The sequence below is a fragment of the Chelmon rostratus genome, chromosome 15 (assembly GCF_017976325.1).
Source record: "Chelmon rostratus isolate fCheRos1 chromosome 15, fCheRos1.pri, whole genome shotgun sequence".
NCBI lineage: Eukaryota > Metazoa > Chordata > Actinopteri > Chaetodontiformes > Chaetodontidae > Chelmon > Chelmon rostratus.
This window is the reverse complement of record NC_055672.1, coordinates 21,779,502-21,798,063: the sequence shown is the minus strand read 5'-3', so window position 1 is coordinate 21,798,063 and position 18,562 is coordinate 21,779,502. Positions and strand designations below refer to the sequence as shown.

At 41.8% G+C, this 18,562-nt stretch overlaps 2 protein-coding genes across 3 annotated transcripts; one reads left to right on the top strand and one right to left on the bottom strand.

The window, feature by feature from the left end:
• Positions 1 to 1,311: 1,311 nt before the first annotated feature.
• Positions 1,312 to 11,234, top strand: ctage5 (CTAGE family, member 5). Of its 2 annotated transcripts, none has more exons than XM_041953874.1 (23): positions 1,312 to 1,443; positions 3,009 to 3,140; positions 3,291 to 3,312; positions 3,508 to 3,596; positions 3,762 to 3,833; positions 4,015 to 4,125; positions 4,228 to 4,299; positions 4,437 to 4,541; positions 4,866 to 4,988; positions 5,173 to 5,361; positions 5,538 to 5,628; positions 5,818 to 5,885; positions 5,977 to 6,047; positions 6,126 to 6,227; positions 6,328 to 6,424; positions 6,610 to 6,677; positions 6,850 to 6,935; positions 7,056 to 7,175; positions 7,729 to 7,878; positions 9,120 to 9,275; positions 9,509 to 9,561; positions 9,654 to 9,831; positions 9,933 to 11,234. In XM_041953874.1, exons 1-23 carry the CDS (start codon positions 1,420 to 1,422, stop codon positions 10,160 to 10,162), a joined length of 2,409 nt encoding a protein of 802 aa, XP_041809808.1. In that variant the 5' UTR covers positions 1,312 to 1,419; the 3' UTR covers positions 10,163 to 11,234. The 2 variants fall into 2 exon arrangements, with proteins under 2 accessions (XP_041809808.1, XP_041809807.1); XM_041953873.1 differs by lacking the exon at positions 1,312 to 1,443 and adding an exon at positions 1,992 to 2,190.
• Positions 11,235 to 13,553: 2,319 nt separating this feature from the next.
• On the bottom strand, positions 13,554 to 18,202 carry brms1la (BRMS1 like transcriptional repressor a). Its single transcript, XM_041953882.1, has 9 exons — positions 18,067 to 18,202; positions 17,242 to 17,443; positions 16,982 to 17,072; positions 16,740 to 16,867; positions 16,508 to 16,587; positions 15,831 to 15,927; positions 15,576 to 15,665; positions 15,364 to 15,428; positions 13,554 to 15,244 (listed from the first exon to the last, which is right to left on the bottom strand). Exons 2-9 carry the CDS (start codon positions 17,378 to 17,380, stop codon positions 15,146 to 15,148), a joined length of 789 nt encoding a protein of 262 aa, XP_041809816.1. The 5' UTR covers positions 17,381 to 17,443; positions 18,067 to 18,202; the 3' UTR covers positions 13,554 to 15,145.
• Positions 18,203 to 18,562: the final 360 nt, after the last annotated feature.

The window sequence follows — 18,562 nt, the reverse complement described above, 5'->3', positions numbered from 1 at the left end:
TTGGCAAGAGTGAGAGAGACTTTCAACACAGGAAAATCAGACATCAGTACCACAAACCATCAAGGTATTTTTGTCCACATGGCCTCCTACATCATTGCTGATATTAGTGACGCTTTAAGTGCATTTAATATTTTAATTTTAGTATGACTTGCAATGATGTCCATCAGAGTGAATGTGTTTCCCTGTTAGATACAGCTGAGACACGCAAAGACAAGGAACTCGCCATCGAGTCAAGTAAGATGCGAGATTCCTCTGTTGGCCTGGATAGCAACACTCCGAGAGATGAATGGATGGGAGTGCATAAAGATAAAAGTGGACAGCTGAGTGGCGGCACAGGAAAAGACGTGGTAACTAAGGATGAGAATAGAGGAGAGAAGGAAAACAGAAGTGAAAAAGGGAGAGTTTCCCCTGAGTCCCGTCCCCACATTCAGCCAGGACCACCACAGCCACTGGAAGGTATGGATGACTAAAGTATGCCTTAATCAAGAAGGATTGAAAGATGATTAAAAGATAAAGAGCAACAACATATGAGAAGGAACGTAACTTGGCTGCGCCATCCACATTCCTGAGACACAAGCTCACAACCTGGCCAGAACATTATTTTTTTTTTACAATAGTACATCAATACATTAAAAAAAGCATAAATTCTGTGGGTCTTTCTACTTAAATTGTATTACCAGTATCATTGTGAAAAAGAAGTAAAGCTTTTTGTTTTTATCTTAAATTCCATTATGTTGTCTTTCCAGGGGGGATGGAGCAAATTCTGGACTTTGTTCATCAGATCGCTGAAGACTCAACCACTCATGCTAATGCAGCAAGGGAGCTCCTCATATGGCTGACTGCACAGGTAAGAGTTATCAGCCAATTTAAATCCATGCACCCATCAACACAGATCCAATGATCACTAAATGATCGAAGACTGGTCATGTCTTGGTTGTCATGTGACATTAAACTATACATTTTCCTTTTCTTAAATCTGCATAATCTTTCAGGTTTGTTCCTAATGCCATTAGATACAACTTACAGAGATATCCAGCGTGTGTTTGAGAGGAATGTTTCAGCATTAATAAATAGTACAGTAAAAATATAAAATAATGATTGAAATCCTGTTATAAGCAATTATATAATGATAATGAGGTACTTCAGTGGTCAGACAGATGTTCTTTGCGTGTTTATATGCTGTGGAGTCTGGTTCTTTAAGACAGTGAACTTGTGACATGCTGATCTGACTCTCCCTCTGGCATCCAGCTTTGCCGACGTCTCAGCTGTCAAGCCAGCTCGCCTCCATCAACATCACTCACATGCCTTTCTCAGTGCCAGTGGGCCTGTTTGCATACGCTGAGCCAGCTGGCAATCCACCTGCTTTAAGGGCAAATTGTTTTAAATGTTTAGAGAGGGCAAGTAACTCTGTTGTTTAAAATGGACGAAAATGAGGACAGTTTGGTGAGTACCTTCTGAAACATTTGATGAAAGTTAAACGCCAGACTGATGTAAGACTTCACCTGTGTCCTACTTTGACAGGCGAGTTGTTAGTCAGCGGCCGTAATTCAACCCAAGTGACTGAGATCGTACGGTGTTCCAGAAAGATGGCTTTTAACATATTCGTGTCACAACTGAACGGTATCAAAGGCGACATTAAAAATAAACCATTAAATGTAACAACACCTGTTTCTTTTGGTGTCACGTTGAAAGTGCTCCGATGTGCCAGTGTGGCATTTTACAATTGGTGACGTTGGGAGTGAACCATTTATGCTGGCGGGGGTGTAAATCTATCTACATGAGTCTATGAGTGCTCACATCAATGTATATTTATTTCAGAATTCTTCAAATATATAATGCGTGAATTATTATCAACGCCCTAAGCAGTAACAGTCTTGTGAAATGCTTAAGAACAGTTTGTAGAGAGAATCCAACACCCCCACCCCCCTCTTACGAAGTCTGACGTGACGTGGTTCCGTCTTGAGCGTCCGTGTTGTGAATAGGATGTGAAATCGCCGCTAGCCCGGTTGATGGCTTCAGTTTCTGCTTTTAATGTCAGTTTAAATGGAAGATACCCATAATATAATAACCAAATGAACTAATTTGGAAATGGCGGAACATACGACAAGCGACCAGTTGGCCAGCAAAGCGGTCGACTTTCAGGCGACGGCAGAGGCTTACTACAGTATCGCCGTGGAGAAAGTGAAGGATGTACGTTATGTGGCAGGTTTCGTTAGCATTTCCCAACTAGCCTTCACAGTTGACATGTACCGGATTGTCAAGCAGTCTGAAGCAGCTCTGTATTATTGCTGGGCACATCTTTTAATTCGTACAGCTCATGCTTGACAACATGTGTGTCCTACCAGTCCTGTTAACCAGCTGTCAAGACAATATTGCGCTTTTCTGTTGCTTTTTGAGATGTTTGTTGTTCTTCACAGAGTTAGCTAGTAATAGTTAGCCAGCTAATTGATAGTAACGTCAGTGTGTGTGATCAGGTGTTGTTGTGCTTCCCTGTTTCTAATTTTTGAGCTAATATATGACAGGTGTTTTGGAATTCTACTGGTAGCAGAATTAATAAATAAGATGCCATACTGTCATTTATTTTCTTTAATAGGTAGGTAGTAAATAGTGAAGGCTGAGTAGTCAAGGCTAACTACTTGCAATACCGACAAACTCACATTTCTAATACACAAGGGTTAGGGTTAGGGTTAGTTAGGTAGTTAGTGATCAATTGTAAGACTATTACACCTACGCAAAGATGAAAAAATAAAGTTGTTTGGATCCTTTTCGTGATGTAAGGAGTGTAACCCTACCTACTGAAGCAACAGCTGTTTTGTGGGTCTCTGATGCCTTGACTAGAACTAGTATGCAGGCCAGTTATGCAGTACTAAGGAGCAAATATCTACAATGAGCATTCCTTCGTGTATAATAAACATTGTTAAATAGAGTGAAAAGGATCACACATCTCTGTTTAAAGATGTTCATTCAGACCAGCCGCTAAACTAAATGGCTCTCTCCTCTTCCATCAGGTTGTGTCATCACTGCCCGATGACATCAGACCTGGGCCAGACCTGTATGGGGTGCCATGGGAACCAGTCATCATCTCCAGTCTGGTGGGGCTGATGACAGTGCTGTTGTTCACCTGTAGATGTTATAGCTCTGTGAGTATACAGTTTTATATATATGCATCAACATGACAAAGATTTTCTATGTTTACGGAATAAGAATTTGTAGTGGTAGTGTGGGTCCAATGGAGATGATCCCTTTAATGGCTACAAGTTCATCATTGTTTTCTTCTTATTTCTTCATAGGTTAAAAGCAGAATGTATCGAAGTAAGTTCTCACTACTGACTGATATCACATATCACACATTTTTATGACTTGAGAGAAATCAAAGTAATGCATCTAATCACTACCAATTTAACATCTCTTCATACACTGTGTATTAACTCATTCAGCGGAAATATCTTAGAAACAACTTCAAAATATTTTGAATATGTTTATAAGGTTTGTATCCTCTGTTTTCAGGTAAAGAGCAGTGGATGGCTGAGCAGGTTGCACAGCTTCTGGATGAAAAGTGTAAAGTCCTTGAGACTCTCAGTGAATGTCAACAAGAGGTTGGAACCAATGTCTAATACAACTGAGGCCAAATTCGTATATTTTGAGTTCCATGGCATAAAAAACATCTGAATTAGTACTCTCATTACAAACTAATTGCAGACAATTATGAACATAAGTTTAAATTAACTCAGATTTATTTCCTCATTATGTGTCATTTGCAGTACGATGACCTGGAGAGCTCACTGAGGGACAGTGGTGTCTTGGCCCAAACTCAAAAGACAGAGCATCTGGAGGTAAGGCAGAGAGTGCAGATAATTAATGAGAGATTAAGAAATACTAAACTCCTTGTACATCAAAACCAAACTTCTCATGACTGACCACATTGCCTGTTCATCTCTTCGTGCACACTCTCTCACTATTTTACTCTCACTTTAAAGAGTTTTCTGAGCACATCTTGCTTTCTTGCTCCTCCAGGCCAAGGCCAGACAGTTGGAATATGCTAAAAGGGAGCTGGAGCAAGATCTTGAACAACTGAAGGATCAGCTGGACCAGCAGAGAGAACATAGGATAGAGCAAGAAAGGAGGGTAGGAGGAGTTATCATTCGAGAATCACATTTGAATATGAATGAGAATCTGTTGCAGTAGTGTCATTTGATAGAGTGGGTTATATTTTGTTTATCCTTCCAGATAGCGTTGCTTGAAGAGAGCATGAAAACATTTGAAGAAGAAACCAAAGACCTCCAGTCACAGGAAGAACAGGTGCAGTAATCTGTTACTTACCTCTTGCCTTTGAACCTTCACATTCCTGTCATCTCCTCTTTGCTGCTTCAATTTTTCCTCCTCTACTCTGTCTCTCCGTGTTTTATGTGACATTATCGCTGCCTATTTGTCTCTAGGCACAGACCACTCTGAAAGTGTACAATATGAACAGTGACAGACTCCAGAGGAATCTGGAAACTTCAGGAGAGGAGAACACATTGCTACAGGAGAGCAATGCTCAGGTGGGATGCACACACACACACACACACACACACACACACACATATACACACACACACTCACAATTACTGTACATGGTGACAAGTGAGGTGGTTTTGCTTTTGCATGGTTGTAATGTACTGCATTACCAGTCTGTTACATTCAGTCCTTTTGATCACATACTGTACTAGATTCATGGTTTTCTATATGAATTCTTATACACAGAATTGTTAAAGATGTGATCTGTTGTTTACGAATTTTGTATCTTTGTCCCTTCCTTTTCCATCTCTATCCCCTTGTCCTCTACACCATCATTTCATCTCCTTTCCGTCTCATCCTCACTGCAGTTAAGGCAGCAGGTGGAGGGATGGGCGGAAAGAGTGAGTGAGTTAGAAGCGGAGATGAGCAGGTGTGAGGTCGCCCACAACGGGATGCTGCAGGATGTGGCCAACAAGGATGAGCGTATAATGGTATTAATTATAGTATATTGTTGCTGGTTACTGTATAATTGACCTCAGACTTCATATAACAGACGTATCTCACGAACCATTAAAGAAAAAGACTGCAAACTATATTATAGGTCACCTTTAAAGTTGAAGGACACATTTATGTTGTCAGAAATGAGTTTGATACCAAATATTTGTATCCATCCAGTCCTTGACAGATCGACTGCTGAGGATGAAAGCATGGGATTCAGACCTGGAGGAAGGGGAAGGTGAGGAAGCGGGAGAGAAGGAGACGTCCAATGGGACACCAGGGAAAGGAGAGGAGAATGGAAGAGGAGATAGAGTGGACACACAAGGCCATCTCCAGAAAGTCCAGAAACTCATCTATGCTGCTAAGGTATTTGGCTAAAGCTGACAGACACACGCAGTGTTTTGATGTAGACTTAAACAGTATTTCAAGAAATGTTTTGAAGCTCTCTGGAGAACTCAAAACCAGACTCATTCAGACTGAACATCTCCGTACTACTGCTTACTGGATATCTACTAACATGTTGTGTTTGTATTTGTGTGTAGCTGAATGCAGACCTCAAATCAGTAGACGAAGACAAGGATAGAACATTTGCCAAACTGAATGATGAAGTCAAAGCTAAAGAAGACTTGCTTGGTGAGTCAGCTGTACACTGATGTCTGTTTTTACCAAGATTGCCATTAAGATGTCTGATACACAACAAACAAGCCAAACGAAGCCTGGGGTTATAATTAACACTTGGCTGAGTTCTAGATAGCAAATCAATAATATCAGTGTAGAGACTGGACATATACTGTAAGTGTGTTTTTGTTTTTTCCCCCCTAGTGAGCATTAAGGAGCTGGAGAATGAGAAATTATCTCTGCAGTCGGACACTGAGAACTACTCAGATCAGGTAGCTGACGCAAACTATGTATTGGTGTTATTATATTGTTGCTCCACTTTCATTTGCTTTTGGATTCAATTTCCTTTATTCATGTGTTCAGGTCCAAAAATTACAACAGAAACTCCACATTATGACAGAAATGTACCAGGAGAATGAGCTCAAGCTACACAGGTATAGACACACAGATCAGTGTATGGAGAAGTTGCAAGTGCGACTGCAGGCTTGATTGATGAATGTATGTGTTTGCAGGCTGCTGACAGTCGAGGAGAAAGAGCGCCTGCAGAAAGAAGAGAAGTTAAATAAAGCAGACAAAAACATTGCATTGGCCATGGAAGAACTCAACAACTACAGGTACAGTGCTTCCACGAAGCATCAGCAAGCACATGTGTGATGTTTGTTAGCCTCCCATGTGCAGAAACTTAGTCACACCTGTACATCACCTTCTCTTCAGACAACGAGCAGAGGAGATGGAGGAAGAGCTGGAGAAAACCAAACAGTCTTACCAGACTCAAATATCAGCACATGAGAAGAAAGCTCACAATAACTGGGTTAGTAAAACTCTACCTCAAACCGCTTCAAAAACACGTGAGAGAGACAGTATTGAGATTATTCATTTTGTACAGCCAGAACACACCTGTTGGTGTCAGTGTGGCTCTGACGGTTAGACCACCATGATGACTGCGCCTGCGCATGTATGTCATGGTATGTTACTGATCACGGCTTGATTTCCCAGCTGGCAGCCCGAGCAGCAGACAGAGAGCTAGCAGACATCCGGAGAGAGAACGCCCTCTTCAGACAGAAGTAAGCATACACTAACTGAACTTTAATCTATGAAAGGTTAGGCTGTACTCATTTTCAGGAGGCCCATGTGGTATACTTTCAAAAATATACTGTTCTGAATTCCACACATGACATAGTCAGGGTCAGAAACTGTTTGACATGATATGCTGACTTTAGGTGTGTTTGTTTACAGGTTGACGGACACACAGTTTAAACTAGACGCCCTCGACAAAGATCCCTACGCCTTGGACAGCCTGGCTAGACCACTGCCTTTCAGAGGTTAGCACACACATATAAACTAAAAACACATTATATAGCTTATATTATATCCTGTAGCTACTAGACCTAACCTGCAAGTACAGTAGGCCTCAACTTTGCACTCACCAAACTGTCTTTCAGCACCAGCTGAAAGGTCACCGTACGGTCCGTCTCCTCTGGGTCGACCTGCATCTGAAACCAGAGCTTTTCTGTCTCCCCCTACATTAATGGACGGACCACCTGCTAGACTGTCTCCAAGAGGTAAAGACACTCAGAAATCTACAAATGTAGAGACGCAACTGCTACAAGCATAAATATACTACTCCTGATTTTCAGTCATACTGTAAACTTTGAGGGCATTCTCCTCAAACATGTCCTCTGTTATTATTTCTAAGTAATTTTCTGTATCACTGATTGGAATTCCAGAACTTTCATCTTATTTTACACACAGTGTAGTACATTTGCTGAGTCAGTCCCACAAGGTCATGAATATAAACACTTGCAGCATGTTGGAATTGACCAGCTGGATGGAGCATGATCAGCTGTAGATGCTTAATCATTTGCAGTAGCATGATCTGTATGCTGGCATGCTGTTGGCTCTCTGGAGAGTCTACGGGAAATACTTTCTCTTCGTCTCTCTTGCAGTCACACTCTTTCCGGTCTCATTGTCTGATATTTTGTCTTTGGTCGATTGGTTCTGCCTATTTCCTTCCCTCTTTGTCTCCCTTTTTCCCTCTCTTTCTCCCTCTCTCATCTCTGCTTTCCGCCTTCTTTTCCTCCTATTCTCTCCTTCCTCCCATCCTTTCCTCCACAGTGCCGCGTGGCCCAATGGAGCCCCCAGGCGGCCAAGGAGAGATGGAACGGAGTGGAGGTCCTCATTCAGACAGTGGCTCAATCTCTCCTACATGGGAGAGAGATCGCAGGGGACCCCCACCAGGACCCCCGGGGCCCCTCGGACCTCCAGGTGTGTGAGTGCGCAAAAGAGACAAAGAGAAAGAGTGAATGAGTAACGTGAGTCAGTCAACCTGTAATATTGGAAAGGCCTGGTGATGTTCACACAGCTTGACCAGCTCTGGCCTGACCTTGTGATTCAGATCATATTCAACAGGAATTTCCTCTGTTTGATTCAAAACTAAGCAGGAAAGTACTCAAAAGTTAAAAGATGAATTCACCAGCATTTTCTCTTTGCTTATGGTACATTTTTTAACGAAAGTTTAAATATTTTTTCCAATGTGGAAAAAACTCATTTTGACCTAAATAAAAACAATTTTGCAGTGCTGACAACACGAGCACTGACTTGTGACTGCAAAGATGAAAATAGCTCTGTTCCTGCTGATCCCTGCTCTTGCATATTAAACTGAGAATCAGCCTTTAGACTGCAGCAACAGCATTTATTTTTTATAAATCCTCACTCTCAGGGGGATACATCTGCATGTGACACTGCTGGATTTCTGTGGTGCTATCAGTCTTTAATCCTTATCATTACTGGATTGTTTGTACATGTGTAAAAATTCAGCCTGTGTGGCATCATGTGCACCTTGAGTTTGTTTGTGTGCGTATGTTCTAGAAGCATTGTTATATCCTGTCTGTACACTACTTGGGAACCCAGAGGCCTCTCTCACAGCTGAAATGTTGACATATAGCAGTCAAGGTGCACAGGTGTGGCTTAAAACATTAATTATGGCTCTGTTGCCATGACAGTGAGTCAGTATGCACAGCACCAGGTCCTGGACCTTGGACAGATAAATGGAATGCAGCCACCGTTATTAAGGTTATTAAATGTGCCTGTGCGAGTCAACTGTCAACAGTGTATAGTGTGCATGTGCATGCGAAATGCATGTTGACAGTGAATGTGTATTGTGCTCAATGCATTTTGAGTTTTTGAGTTTCAGAATTTATCATATGATCCTGAGAGCAAAAGTCCACCTGAAAACACAGTTTATACAATGTATTGTTAGAGGTAAAAAGCTTATTTTTAAGATGTTATGCAACAAACATCAGACACTAGACTAACATCAGACATTAGAGTAACCTTCAGCTTCCATAATGTCACTCTCCAATTACTTGTATATGGAGCAGCCTCCAAAAGTATGAATATGATACTACAGATCAGAGCCTCGTTTGACTTATTTTACAGCTTTGGAAAGAGCTGCTGATATAATCTTGATAAATCTTCAAGTCTCTCACTGTGTGTCTTTCACATAGGCTATATGTTCGCAGAACCAGGAGGTCCAATGTACAGGAGACCTCCACCTCCTCCAGGAGCTCTGGGCCTTTTGCCCCCTCCTGGCTCCCTCCCACCTGGCCCTCTCCATCCAAGGGTTCTTCCCCCAGGCCCCCCTCACCCTGCAGACATGATTGGTGAGTCACTGCAATGTGTATAGCTGCTCGTCATGGCTTCATTGTGTTTTCCTCTGTACGATCTTGCTATCTTGAACTCTTTTTGTACTGTAAATCATTTTCAGCTCACATCAAAAAGCAGAAGGCAAACCTTTGTGAATGTCTGGACGTGTTGAAATGCAAACCCGAAACAAAAAACACTGTCTGCATCCTGATTGCTCGTGTCCTTTAATCATTCGTTCGTTTCAATGCAGATGGCACATACAGAGAAAACAGCCTTGGGCCTGGTGAACTGGAGCACAGAGAGGTAAGAGATGTATTTGTCTGAGTTGCATGTGTGTGTTTGGATCTGTGGTCCAGCCTCTGTAATATTTACCTCTTCTCCACCTGTGTCACCAGTCTGGACCTGGTGATCGAAGGACTCCCCCTGATGCTGATCCAAGGATGGGGAGCATGCCTCCTCCTGGACCCCCGATGGGCCCCATGGATGGCCCCTTTCCTCGTAGACCCCCTTATGGGCCACCACCACCAGATTTCTACCCTCCCAGGGGGCCTGGGGGTCCTCCCATGATGCCTAGTAAGTAGTCACAGCTGTCTTCACAACTTTGTAGCACCATATTATCTCTTAATGCCATCTGAGTTAACCAAACACTCTCTTTCTGTCTTCTCCTTCTCCAGTGTGGGCCCCTCCACCACCAGGGATGATGTTCCCCCCTCGTTTCCCTCCCGGTGGACCTCCTCTCCCTCCCGCTTCTCATTCTCACCCTGCTCCCCTCATGCGGCCCCCTCTGCCTGATGGCCTCCCACCTCCTTCCATGGGTCCTCTCCCTCCTCAGCAGTCCCTCCCCTCCCCACCACACAGCCAGTCGCCAGAGGAGCACACACCCTCGCCCGAAGACGCCATTTGAGCTTGACCAGGTTTTTTTGAGCCGTGAGATGTTTGAGGTAGATGGATGGTTGCTCAGGTCACGATTTTACATCCTTATATTTTCCTTAACATCTATGTCTTAACCAGGAGGATGTATTTAATGGGGATTGGGGAAATCATCAGTCTTCATTAGTCCACTGTGCTGCTGTCTGTGTGCTTCTGCCTGGTCTCTCTCCTCTGTTCACATCCTCCTCTACCCTGTCACTTGCCTTTTTTTTTTTTTTTTTTTTTTTTCTGTTACTCTCGCTCTGCCCCCATCATCATCCAGTCCTTGTGAAACCGGTCCTCTTGTTGTGGAGTCACAGTGACAGCAGTTCGGCTCTGTTGTGTAATTTCACAGGCAGGAACACGGCAGCTTAATCTGTACGTCTGTGTGTGGGAGTGCTGCCACGTGAACCGTCGCTTGTTTGCTTGACAATGCCACAGAGGTGGCACCCAGGTTGAAATGTGTGCATGTAGATATGTTATATGTGTGATATGCAGCAGGGTAACGAGCGTCTCACGTATGGCATCAGTCAACATTTCATCCCGATGGCACAGAAAGAGAAATCTAAATGATTAGAGGCTATCAGGGAAGAAGGCCTTATACAGTATTGTTTGTTACACCAACACTCATGCCATTTCACCATGATATTCTCTAAGTATTCCTCAGAGGTCAAATGAAGCAATTTCTTAAATTATAATTAAAGTGCAGAACTGAATAAACTGGTTTCCCTGTGGGATTTGTGGGACTTCAACAACAAAGCTATAATTTCAAAGAGCAATGCTTTTAATCATGTTTCAGTGACTTGCATAAGGCCCAGGCTTGAAAAAAGTGGCTTCTATTAGCTGCTTGTGTTTCGTCAAGGTAAGCTGTGACTCATCTCTGGCTGTCACAGAGCAGTGAATTAACATGGACTGACTGGAAGAGAGGCTACCTTCTAAGCCATAAAGATGACACCCATGTGAATTTTGTAAAAAGTGATTATAAATAGATGAATAAAGACTGCCAAATTGTGACTGTCTCCATCTTTCACGGATGTATTCGTCTTCAGTTTGCTGTGCATGAAGTTTTGAGGAGCAAACTCATCAGTGGCCAGCGGGAGGAACAGAGCATTCCCATGTTTGCAATGGTAGTTTTTTTTAATCTGGTAAATGTGTAATTACAAAATATTCCAAAATATACTTGAAATTATTTTAACCTTGATTGTACAATACAATTTATGTGTAGTGATCTCTAACTAAAATTAAATTTGCAGCTATGCAATTGAAATTAGAACACTTGTGTACTGTAAAATAATTCTGTAGAATTTTAGTTGTGACATCCCTGTGATATTCTGAATAGATATTTAGCTGCCGCTTTGCAGGAACATCTAAGTGATTTGGGTTTTTCCATCCCTTTTCCACATCAACTTGTACAGAGAACATCACCTTACTTTACATTTTAAAAGCAACAGAATCATCATGTTATTAGTTACACTTGTGCTGATCTTGCTATGTCAAATCCTGCTGTTCAACCGCTCTGCTCAGCCCTCTGCTTCACCAAGTATATACTGTGCACTTGCATGCACATGGTCAACATAGAAATTTACCATTGGCACTCTCCCCTCTATTGGAAACATGAAACTGCTGCTGTACAATTCTCCAAATCATTCCTCAGAGGTCAAATGAGAATATCAGTCAAAGTGATCATCGTGATTGTGGTTGCAACCAGGCTGTCAAATCCCGCTTAAAACTGCCTTATATGTATATGAAGGAATTTACCCAGTACTCGTTTAGTTACATTTCACAGTGTGTGGAAAGATTAAGTGACTATTAATATGCAGAATTGAGCTCGGCTCTTGGGTGTATGCACCTGTCACCTCTTAAAACTTTCGTTTTACTAAGAATGGAAAAGGCTTACTCTCCATGCATTGTGTGGTTAGTGTTGTGTAAGTTAGATTTGGATAATGTACAATAACTTCTAAAGTTAGCAATGCTCTTAAGTTTGATCAAAAGTAGGTTTATTAGAATACATACTGTGGTGTTGAGTCTTCTCAGATCAATGCGGATTTAACTTCTGTATTAGTTCCTAAACCTTGCTAAAATTACTGATAAGAGAGACACCACAGGGTACTTATAAAACAACTTTTAATTGTAAGAACCACCCACGTCATTGAGAAAACACAAATGTACCTGATACATTATTTAAGTATGAAGTGGCAGTTTGTTCATCCTCCTTTACAAACAGTGTGTTGTATCTGTGAAGATTCAGTGGCGGGGCATGATGGGAAGGACACGGTCTGGTTCCTTCCTTGTTTGTACAATGAGTCATCATCACAGTAGGCTTTACAAAAACTCCTAACAAATCTACACAGCTGTATAAAGCAGTAATACACTGAAACAACAATCAATCAATTCTCGTCAGGTTGGTCACAAGGATGGAAGCATTTTCAGGTTCTTGAGTAATAATCCAAATGTGGATTTACCTTTAAAGAGTGAGCGACAGAAGAGGTAGATGAGTATGTAGAGCATGTAACAGTTGAACTTTACCGGGATGCCTGCGTGTTTAATCTTTCATATGCTGTTCGTAATACATTCAGTTATTAAAAAATTATTTTGTTAAATGTGGCTTCCATCACTCTTTGCATTACTGATACTGGTTTGCAGTTGTAGTGATGTAGTGGTCAATAAAGAGGAGAGCAACTTGATTCAGTGAGCCGCATGGAAATCTCTACCTATGGTAACAACAATTTAGGATTTTCCAAAAGTGTTTGATGAGGATAAAAAGATTAAACATGCCCAGACATCCCATTAAACACTGTATATGGTCTGGAATAGAACTAAATCTGAATGAATGAAGTAATCCCTGTTTTTGCTATGTTCTTATCACCACTTGCTGACAGAGTTAGTGGAATGAAGAAGACCACTGGTGGTTTGAAAAGGGGCCAGTACAAATGTAATACCTCCCTAAATGTGTGCTTCCGATGGGTTAGGTAAATCTAAGTATTGTTCCTTTCTGAAAGTCTGTCTTGGCCACGTGTGCACACACAATCTAGAAACATCCTTTCCCTTTCCCTGCATTTTAATTTACAGCTATAACTGAGTTTGTCTCAACCACAGCAACTGTAAATCTGAAAAATGCAAGACGCACGACGAAAACAAAAGAACTGCTTTACCATTTCAATATGTGTCCAAACAATAGAAGAGACAAATTCAACAGAACTTAATTTCATGTGTAGGCACTGTGGACTTCTGGATGCTCTCTGACACAACAAAAAATCTTTCGCAACTGGACCTCGTCAGTTTGTCTTAGAAGACGTTTCGCCTCTCATCCGAGCAGGCTTCATCAGTTCATGCACACCAGACTAGATAAGACAGCTCTAGTCCTGTCCTATCTAGTCTGGTGCGCATGAACTGATGAAGCCTGCTCAGATGAGAGGCGAAACGTCTTCGAAGACAAACTGACGAGGTCCCGTTGCGAAAGATTGAATGCCCTAAAGCTTACAATGACCTGGATGAATGAGAATATTCCCAGGCAACAAAAAATCTGTACAAACTGTCTTTCTATCAGCACCTAACTTTTTAAAACACCATAACAAAAAGCAATTATTATTCTTATGCAAAAAGTTTAACAGATCCACATAAAAAAGCACAAAAATGTAAAATATGGCACAAATCAACAGGGTTCATATATAAATCAGTATTTCCTCATATATCATTGGAAGCTTTGTTGATAACAGTCCAGCTTTAAGATTAGACATCTCAGTGTTTACAATTACACACAATGATGTGAAGCCTGAGGAAGGAGAGCTTATCAAGGACTGACTTCCTGTACTCCATGAAGGAAAACATTCCAAAGGCTCCAGTACCCCCAAATAAAACTCAATTTTAAACCTGCTGGTCAATACAGTGCTGCAAACAACTGTGAAACCTCTCCATGTGTTTCATGGTGTGCTTGTTAAATGGTGTCCACATCAGATAATGGCGCCTGCTAGTGGTACAGCATGTAAAAACAGCAGTGTTTACCAAATCTTGGTACTCAGGTCTTAATCTAGGTTGTACAAAGCAGTTCAGCTGGAAGGTCTGCTGACACTGCTGCAATCAAAGCCAAGCACAAGGCTTGATTATGATCACATTCACACTCTTTTTAGCTGTGTGAACCCACCAAATATATTCAGTTTCAAGAACACTGTCAGACTACCTTACAGTGGAAAGACAACGGCACCCGCAGCAAATACTCGATTCTGGGAGAATTAAAAACTTAGGTGTGGGTGGTCCATGGACAACACCCAGGTGGATGGATCCATTCTTCTATTTGAAAGACACTATGATAAAATGCTGGTGTGTGTCACCCACATGCTCTCTGTTGTGGCGCGTTCTTTTCTACTAAAAAAATTTCAAGGCATCAGTCAAGAAAAGTTTTTGGGTCTAGTTATTCTTCAATGTTGCATCAGTGTTCTTTCCTTTGAAAACATCACAAATGTGGGACACAGTAATTACTATGTATTTGTTACACTTAATGAAATGTAATGAATACTGGACTGAGTTTCAGTGGCGTCAGCAGAAATCAGCCTTTATTGTTCTTGTAGTGCATTACTAGAGAAACCCTCTCTCACCTGTCCACTGAGTGAACAGACACCAAAACTGGTGCTGACAAAAACAAAGGCCAGTTCTGGCTGGAGGTACTGGTAATGCGTCAGTGAAAATGATGCTTCTACACTTGTTTGTCCTTTAGAGGGAAACAAACCCGTGAGTCTTTATTGTGCGCACCTGTCGGCATGAGAGGCAGCTTACCAACTGGTGTAACTGTTAGGTGAGGAGTGCAGTGGATTGTGGGAAGAGCTGGACAACTCTTCAGCTGTGTGTGTTTTGGTGCATGCAGAAGTAAACGTGTGTCATATATATGTTTGCATGTATCAAGCGTGTGTTTGAGGTCGTCGTGTGTTTGAGTGCGTCTTCTCATGTGTTGCTGTATGTGTGTGTTTTGGTATGTGTGTGCTCCTCAGCAGTTGAGAATGGACCTGTTTCTGTCTGGTCTGAATGGGAACATGGAGCTGTCAGCGTCTGCCTTCCCTCTGTGGGGACCCAGCGTGGCCACGGCCTGGAGGATAACACACACATACATGGTTGTTCAAAAAGATGCCTGCACACACACACACACACACAGACACACACAAACTTTTGCCTACAGGGGACAAAGACACAGACGCATTTGCACACCTTTCTGATAGTTGTCCAGTCCTCCAGGATGTCCAAGTCAGGCAGCATGTAAACAATATATGGGCGTGAGTGGGGTTAAGGACAGTGCCACAGCGAGCCAGAATACATCTACATACCAGTATTTGGAATTTATAGAAGCAGTAAAAGCAAAAGTACTTAATGGTATTAATGTGAGGTGAACAGTAACACAGGTGTAAACAGTGAAAGGATATCAGACACCAATGAAGGTCGCCTCCTTTTCTTATCTGGACTTAAAGCATCTCTCCTCTTCTTCCTTCCTGATACCTCATCATTCCACAGCTCTGGCAGAGAGACACACAGATTACAATGTTTCGTGCATGCACTGACTACTATATATGGAGCTGGATTCCTGTGGTTGGATCTTATTCCTGGAAGTAAAATGCACTGTATCGAGCTGCATGCACATGTCATAACGTGAAGTAGTGACTGTGTTCTGTGTGCGCTACCTGATGTAATATCTATGCTGTGTCTGTCTTCTTCCAGTCTTCTAATTTTCTCCTCCAGTTCACTCTGTACTGTGTCAAACAGCAGCAGCTTCTCACTCTGCACATGCACACACACACACATGCACACCCACACACACAAAGGCACAGACGTAGTATGAGAAAAAACAATCAGATCTAACACACAAACATACATCTAATGCATACTGTATGTACAATTGACAATTGGCAGTTACATGGAGTTACACGGTCTGACACATTTTACCTTAATCATAAAATTGCAGCAACTGAAATTGGAATATTGCACCTGTCCATGTTGCGATTTTGATAATATTTAAATTAATTGTTTAGCCCTAGTCCTCACTTTGGACTGGACCTTCAAAGAGCAATTTGGGTTAAAGTTGTGTGTGTGTGTGTAATTGTACAATTATCTCTGTGAGACTCAAATTGAAGTTTAGATGTTAGGAGTGAGGACATTTTTGGAAAGTGAGGAGATTTTGGCGAGTCCTAACAGCCCTTTGATGGTCTGTTTGAGGGTTAAGACTTGGTTTGAAGGATTAGGTTAGAATTAGGTTTAGGTTAGGGTTAGGGGCTAGGGAATGCACTATGTCAATAAGTGTCATCACAGGGATACAAGCTTAAACGTTCTGTGTGCGTGTGTGTGTTTGTGTGTGTCTGACCTCCCAGTGCTGGCATGCTGCCTGGGTCTCACACTCATACTTGTTCTTCACAGACTCCAGACACAACTCTCTGTAGATGCCTGACAAAGAGAGGAAACACACAGTGAGAGGGTGAAGAAGGAGGCCAGAGTGTATAGATAGATAGATAGATAGATATTCTTTATTTATCCCAAGCTCGGAAATTGCAGTTTTGGAGATAACGATTTAGAGTGTGTCTGTGTGTTAAAGTTACCTGCAACCTTGGTGCGGACCTGCATATTCTCCAGCAGTACTGCCAGAGGTTCCAGATATTCTGCTGCCCGGCCAGCCTCCACCTCTCCCAGCTTGGTGTTCACCTGACTGAGACGCTCACGATACAGCCTGAACACAAACACAGGTGTAACTATGGCCATAGCTAATTCCTATGCATGACTTTCATATTTTTACATCTCAAAGACAAACAGTAAACTTGACAAAAATAAATGTCAGTCTTACTGGTCCTTCAGATCTGTGAACTGTTTCTCCAGGTTGGACATTTCGTCCAGACACTCTGTCCTCCTCCGCTCACAGTCCTCCTCATCCATTTCTTGACATGATAAAGACACACACACACCTCTAGTTTAGATATTATGAGTTGTGATTAAAGAAGAAAAGCTTCTCGAGAACTGATAATAATGTTTTTTTCCAACGGCAACCATTAACATCATTTGAATGAGAACGTTGTGCTCATTTTCTTCGGTCTCAGAATTTCTCACCAGAGCTGTCTCCATCCTCGGAGACAGAGGAGGTGTCAGAGTCCTCCTCCTCTGAGCTGGATGCCTCTTGCTCCTGCTCCTCCACCTCCATCTCCTCTGCTGTGCTCTCCTTCTTCTCCCGGTCACGGTGCACCGGCATGGCAGCAAGTCAAGTGGTAGTGTAAATTTGTAATACAATGTCAGGCTCCTTTGCCAGTTTTACCTAAAGAAAGATACATCTTTAGGCATTTAACATATGTAACTGAAACAACTTGGCAGTTCAAAGAAATTACATTACTGAAAAATCATCTTAGGGTTACAGAATGACATTTCTGTCCTTTTCATCCATTTGACAGTGTAATAACCACATTGTTGTTCACCAAATGCAAGTAGTGATGTGGGGTAGCCGTCGTAATTTTCTTTTCCTAGTGACGGATGTTTTATAACGTTACATATATTTTCTTCATTTATCTACAAATGTATTACGAATTTGTAAAATTATTCTTAGAATGTTGTGGAAAACATTGTGGTACGTCAATGGGCATCCCTGAAAACAAGAATGAACCCTCGTTGGTAGACGGCTTTACTATAATGGTTGAGATTTACGTTAGTTATTAAAGTAAGTTATTAAATCACGCAAAGCGATTTTAACTGACAAAGAGATCTAGCTGTTTGCCCGTTGTAGTGGTTAAACTGTTAAAAACACATAAACATTAACGACAACACATCAAGTTAGCATTTTGTTAGCATTTTAGCAACCCATTACAGTTGAGTAGCAAGCAAGATTCGCACGAGTTGTTACAAAAATACATTAATAAGGAAGCTTAAAAATAAATCGTAACTCACAAGATGGGGAGGTGCAGGAGGCTTGTGTGAATGTTCAAAGAATTTTTTCAGAGAAAAGCTTAATTTTATTTTTTCTCTCGGTTAGTTACACTTTTATTCGTGTCCCAGCTAAGCTAAAAACAAATCTCATTCGACCGCTCTTACTTGTGTAGGGAACTGTAGTTTCCTGTACCGCGAATATTTGCATCCCAAAAGAGCTTACAACCGGCCATAAACTACGTTACCCAGGATTCAGCACTGCATATTGAGGTGGAGAGTTCGAGCGGAATTGCCGACAGGCGTTTAAAACTGTAACGCCAGTAAAATTGGAAACGCTGTTTTTGTCAAAGTGTAATGCGATTTAATAACATCCGTATACGGTATAGTCCAAACTAGCTAACGAAAGTTTGGTAGGCGTTGAATTTCTCTGGCATCCATTATTTTGTTTTGCCTCCTCCCTCCTCCGCCATGATGTTTTCTAAGTGAACAGCCGAGCTAGCCGACCAGCCAGTTTAGC

Coding starts and splice junctions, on each gene's coding strand:
- ctage5 (XM_041953873.1), top strand. CDS start 2,089: ATGGCGGAACATACGACAAGCGACCAGTTGGCCAGCAAAGCGGTCGAC. Junction 4,989..5,172: donor ACAAGGATGAGCGTATAATG/GTATTAATTATA, acceptor GTATCCATCCAG/TCCTTGACAGATCGACTGCT. Junction 5,629..5,817: donor AGCTAAAGAAGACTTGCTTG/GTGAGTCAGCTG, acceptor TTTCCCCCCTAG/TGAGCATTAAGGAGCTGGAG.
- brms1la (XM_041953882.1), bottom strand. CDS start 17,380: ATGCCGGTGCACCGTGACCGGGAGAAGAAGGAGAGCACAGCAGAGGAG. Junction 16,588..16,739: donor GGTCCGCACCAAGGTTGCAG/GTAACTTTAACA, acceptor TCTCTTTGTCAG/GCATCTACAGAGAGTTGTGT. Junction 15,928..16,507: donor CAGCATGCCAGCACTGGGAG/GTCAGACACACA, acceptor GTGCATGTGCAG/AGTGAGAAGCTGCTGCTGTT.